The 5627-nt window shown below is 43.0% G+C and overlaps 1 protein-coding gene across 2 annotated transcripts in view; it reads left to right on the forward strand.

Annotated features, from left to right (window-relative positions):
* Positions 1–1974: 1974 nt before the first annotated feature.
* The window catches only part of LOC103156910 (uncharacterized), a 14669-nt gene continuing 11016 nt past the window's right edge, over positions 1975–5627 (forward strand). Inside the window, exons 1-3 of one of the 2 annotated variants that reach the window (XM_016664740.1) lie at positions 1975–2249; positions 3835–4526; positions 5329–5425. In XM_016664740.1, the coding sequence (XP_016520226.1) occupies positions 2185–2249; positions 3835–4526; positions 5329–5425 (854 nt within the window). In that variant the 5' untranslated portion in view covers positions 1975–2184. The remainder of the gene's footprint in view (positions 2250–3834; positions 4527–5328; positions 5426–5627) is intronic. The other variant, XM_016664741.1, reaches the window with a different exon arrangement.

The raw sequence follows: 5627 nt of genomic DNA on the forward strand, positions 1-5627 counted from the left end.
GGATGCTTTTTCCCTCTGCTCCCTCCCTGACCATGCCTGCCCTGCTTGCTCTGTTTTTGTCCTGTCTTTTTCTCTTTTTCTATATTTTTGGAGCCTTTCTTTGCACATCATCCAGATCTACAAATTATAGATCTGTTCAACCGATCTCTCAATGCAATTGATCAAATTTTCAACGAGACCTTTTTTGTTTTAGAAACGGTGCCTATTTAACCCAGAAAATGATTATTTTAGTTTATTAATAATATCAGAAATTGTGGCGTATGCACTATTTTGATCAATATTATACAGCCCAGAAATGGAATCAGAATTAGAATCAGAATAACTACGAACTTGGAATCCAGAAATACTAAACAGGATCAGTCACTGCTTAGTTTATATTACTTTTAACCCAGAAAAGGATTTAGATCAGTCACTCTCTAGCTTATTTTATCAGAAACTGTAGTTTCACTACTTAGAAATGGAATTAGATACTTAACAACCGTGAACAGGAGAACCTAGTTTACATAGTTTAGAACAACATTAGATTAGTTTTCTTTCCTCTTTTTTCCTTCGTTTGGTTTGTTATTTTGTTTGTATTTAATTTTAACTCATGTAAAGCACTTTGAATTGCCTTGTTACTGAAAATGTGCTACATAGATAAAATTACCTTACCTTACTATACCTTAATAGATTTCCCCTCATTTTTCCTCAGAGGAATATTTAAGTCAGTTTCATCTAATTTCAGGGCCTGTTTAGCTAACATATCTACTTCTTCATTTCCTTCCTACGTGAACAAGAATCCAGACAAACAATAACATTTTTATTTATAGGGCAATAATTGATATATACTTTGCAATAGATCAAATCTACAGTTAGCTGCTATGAAGGCTAACTGTTGATTTTGTAAATCTTAAAAAGTTTTAATTATTCCCTAACATTGATTTAGATTATGTGATACAAAGTGGCAAAGACTGTTGTTTATATGTAATTCTTTCAGTCTGTCTAAAGCAGAGGTTCCCAAACTGTGGGCGTGCCCCCTAGGGGGGGCGCCGTGCCATTGCAGTCGGGGTGCGGCAAGCCGTCTGGATGAAAAAAAAACAACAAACAACCAAAAAACACATGATCGCTGTATGCTCTGGGTTTTTACCTTAGAATGGCCAACTCTCTGTTATTCCTCTGTCAATTTGATACAGTCGGGGCTTCCACACTCCCATATCTGTGTCCTCTGTTACTTTTATCAGCAGTTAAAACTGTTGAATCCGTTGTTAACATGTNTTTTTTACTTTTACTTGAGGAAAAATTTGTTGAGGTATTTCCAGTTAGTGTTCTCTGTTTTGCTCCAACATGTGGAAATGATTTTAATTGAGATTTAATCTCAGATCTGATCTGGACCTGCAGTAGTTTGAACAGAACTGTTGGAATTTCTCCAACACTCCAGAACTGAGCCTTGCTACTGGTTCTGGTTCTGCTCCAGCTAACGATTGACAGGACGGTCCCGACCTTTATCCTTTACCCTAACCTCGGCTCATCAGAACCTCAGTGATGTGCTCAGAAAGGTCCGGTCCAGTTCCAGATGTTTCCCGCTCCAGCCAAACTAACTCAAATGATTGCATCACTTCCTGCGCATGTCTGCAGGTGTTGCAGCCTGGAGGTCTAATCCAGGTGTGCAGCAGCATGGAGCCGGTTGGAGGCGGCTAGTCTACAGGAACCGCTCTAAATGAAACTGAAGCTATTGAACCAGGAAGTTCCAACGGTGCCATGATCAGCACCAGTTACCATAACGACACAGATGATACACACCACACAGGTTTGTATTTCTGCCCATACACCTGACCTCTAAACCTGGCCCCTGACCCCTGACCCCAAACAATAAGGTCAGAAGGTTAGTAAACATGACAGTAAATAGTAGAACTAAGAATAGTTCTACACGCACACACACACGTACATGAACACACACACAGACGCTGAGGTAAACACCCTGTGTCTCATCAGGTTAATTAATCCTGAATAGCTGCTTTGTTTAATCCGGCTTCCTGTCACTCTGACCAATCAGGGCTGCTGATGTCATCCTCTCCCTTCCCCCACCATGTCATATGCGTGTGTGTGTGTTTTTGTGTGTGTGTGTGTGTGTGTGTGTGTGTGTGTGTGTGTGTGTGTGTGCGCGCTCCGTTATCGTAGCAGCATCAGTGTGATGAAGAAGCTCATATGAAGCGTCTCTGTTTTCCTTTGAGGGGCGACCACAGCCTGCTGACCCCTGACACACACTCTGGGTGAGTCTCTCTCTTTCTCTCTCTCTCTGTCTCTCTCACACACACACACACACACACACACAAATGGAAAATACTCATGGCACAGTTTGCCATATTTTTACTCACTCTGTGTGAGTAAAAATGTGGCTTTAATCATCATCTCAGAGCGATGAGGGTTTAAAGTGATGGTGGAGCCGAGCTGTTGAGCCTGTGATCATTGAATGTCATCATCTCTCCAAACAACGTGGAGTTTGTAGTCCGAATCAAAACATATTCCCTGCAAAGGTGTGAGCACATGTGTTGCTTTAAACATCTGAAATCAGCAGAGATCAAACCTCTGATGAAAACAATCTGGACCAGAATCTCAGGCTGACCTCTGACCTCCCGTTCATCAGCAACATTACTGAAAAACCTCAGTGTTGATCATGTTACTGAACCAACTGGAGAAGAACTGTGTCGGACTCTCCGGTCCAGAACTCAACTGGTTCCAGTCTAACATGCAGGACTGGGATTTCTGGGAGGTCACATGTGGGGTTATTATTCAATATCTATGAGCTCCNAGTTTTCCCCCCAAACTAACCGACTGTTGAGTGAAGCTGTTGGATGAATGTAAAGTTAGCTAAAGGATGACTTTAGCTAACTTTACCTAGTTAGCTAAAGGTAAAGTTAGCTAAAGGATGACTTTAGCTAACTTTACCTAGTTAGCTAAAGGTAAAGTTAGCTAAAGGATGACTTCGTCTGGAGCCGGGCTGAGTATAACATGGAGTCTCTAAGAATCCCCCCCCCCACCTCCTTCGCTCACACACATCGTTCAACCAGACAGCTATTTGTAAGTCATAGGGGCCAAGAAATAGTTTGGAAACCACTGGTCTAAAGTGACATAGCTCCAGTTTTAGCTGTGTGGTTTGGTTTGAAGGTTTCATAAAAACACGATGTGACGAAGAAGAGAAACGGATTCACTGCGGTGGATGAATCTCAGCTCCTCAGCTGGAAAACATGAATAAAACCTACATAGACATTATGTATATAGGCATGTAAATATGTGTAGTTTAATACATATTATTCAGTTTTAATCATTATTTTATTATATTTGTTTCTCTAGTATTGTATTATTTTTTGTTTGTTTATTTATATAGATATGTATTGATACTACTAAATAATATAATAAAAAAAACAACTTTGTGTGCTTTGTAAAATGCTACGGAAGCGCATTGCTATCACGCAGGGAAAAAATTTTTTCGATCGCTATCTCGTTATAACGAGTTACGTATCTCGTTTTAACGAGATAATTTTAGGTCCAGGAAGTGGCGGTATTATGCTAGGCTAGTACAGTGGCTAACATGAATTGGTCAGGTTTCCCTTCATGTTTGGTCTACAACATGTAGAGATACGGATGCTGCTTTGNATCGATACCCATCAATCTATATGTGAAAATGTAACGCTTCAGTTATTCACTGCGTTCTATGTCTGTATTTCTGTGTTTTTATGATGTAAGCAGCTGAACTGCCTTGTTACACAAATAAACTTCACTTGACCAGAACCACTGGAACCAAAACCGGCTACTCCTCGCCAGCCTCTCACTGCTCTACCTGTCCTCTGTCTGCAGGTCGGTGGGCGGGGCCTCGCTGCCAGGACACCTGAGCAATCCGTCCACCAGGTGGCGCCGGTCGGCGTCGCCAACTCGCCGCCTACGGTTCGAGGATGAGACAGAGACGGAGGCAGAGTCTCGATACCTGGAGCGACAGCAGGGGACAGGTGTCCAGGTGTCCAAACCGGACCTGAACCAGCTCAACGTCAGAGGAAGACCCGCAATGACGGTGGCGATGTCTGGAGCCCAGCTGGACTGCCACCTCACTCTGCGTCCACCTGTAGCCAAGGTGAGGGGGCGGGGCCTGAACAGACCCCTCCTCCTGGTGCGGACGGAGGTGCTCAAAGACTCTTATATCGGCTGCGTCTCACCTGCTGACTCAGGTGAGGGAGGGGGTGTGGCTCTCAGCAGAGTTGATAAAACAGGTACAAACCAGGTGACAGCTTCACAAGCCCCGCCCACTGTCGAAACACCTGCCAACCCCTATGCCTTGTACCCGGTGGGCACGCCGTTGCCCCAGCCGCCTACCTGCCCCCATCATGACCATAAACATCCTTCCCCTTTAACCTCGCTAGCTGTGACATCACTGATGATGTCACAGAATGGAGGGCTTCATAACACAATGATGGGAAACCAGCAAGAGAAGAAGAAATCCTCTGATCCCCAACCTGGCTCTGAACTGAAGAAGAAGGAGGACTGGTCTTCCTCAGGTGAGAACAGGACTTACCTGTAAACGCGATGAGCTCAGGCGTTTGTTGATGTTGTTCACCTGCAGACCAGGTGGAATCACCTGGACCCTCAACCAGGACAATTTCCCACCTGGTCAAACGTCCAGGTAGTCAGGCAGACTGAGCTGCAGGTAATCAGAGGGAAAAGCTGCTCTTTGACTGGCGGCTAACTGTTGGTGGCTAACTGTTGGTGGCTAACTGCTGGTAGCTAACAGCGTTTGTTTCCACTTATAACCACTGATTTATGTTCTTAAAATGGGTTTTAAATCTTTTTTCCATTCAAAACAAAGAAATCAGGTAATTTTTTGAAATACGTTTGCTCTGTCTCGTCAGCAACACCTGTACAGAATCATAATTGACCTTAAAGCATCAGTTCTAATGGGAAGTTTTAAAGTAAAGAAACCCAAGGATCAATCTGATAATGCTGTTTTTACACAGAATGTTGCTTCATTTTGTTTCCTAAAATCTTTAGTTTTCAGTTAATGACAAAATGTGAACTCAGGTTGTGAACTCTGTCATCAAAAGGCAGGTTTCTCCTGACCAGGGGTCAAAATCAGGGAAAACTTGCTGGCAGGTGAAAGGTAAACCAGAACCAGCAGAACCAGGCCGAACCTGCCTGAGCGATTCTTTACATTTATTTGGACACAATGAGCTGAAAATCTGAAACAGAAGGTGGCTAAAACTGAAAAACTCATAAGAGAAGATACATTTCAATGCATTTTACAATATTTATAAAAATAAACCCATTAACATTCATTGGTGACATCACATTTCTGGTCCACAGCTGAAGACAAAGCCCCGTCCACCTCAGGTAGCCCAGATGGAGACCGCAGACATCCAATCAGAGAAGAGCTCCACAGTGTTGTTTCACGTCCTGGGCGGTGAGTTTATACCCCAACTGATGACATCATTAAAAGCAGACTGATGACATCATCATTGGCATGTGACCCAGTGTTGCATCCCTAAGGCAGTCTAGAGGTATTGGGGGTCAGGGTGCTGTAACAATAAATAACAATGGAATGAAGAGACAAATCCAGGAGGGTATAGTTAGTTTTATTCTTCAAAAGTAATCTAACATATAAT

Source organism: Poecilia formosa, unplaced genomic scaffold (genome assembly GCF_000485575.1).
Source record: "Poecilia formosa unplaced genomic scaffold, Poecilia_formosa-5.1.2 Scaffold508, whole genome shotgun sequence".
Classification (NCBI taxonomy): domain Eukaryota; kingdom Metazoa; phylum Chordata; class Actinopteri; order Cyprinodontiformes; family Poeciliidae; genus Poecilia; species Poecilia formosa.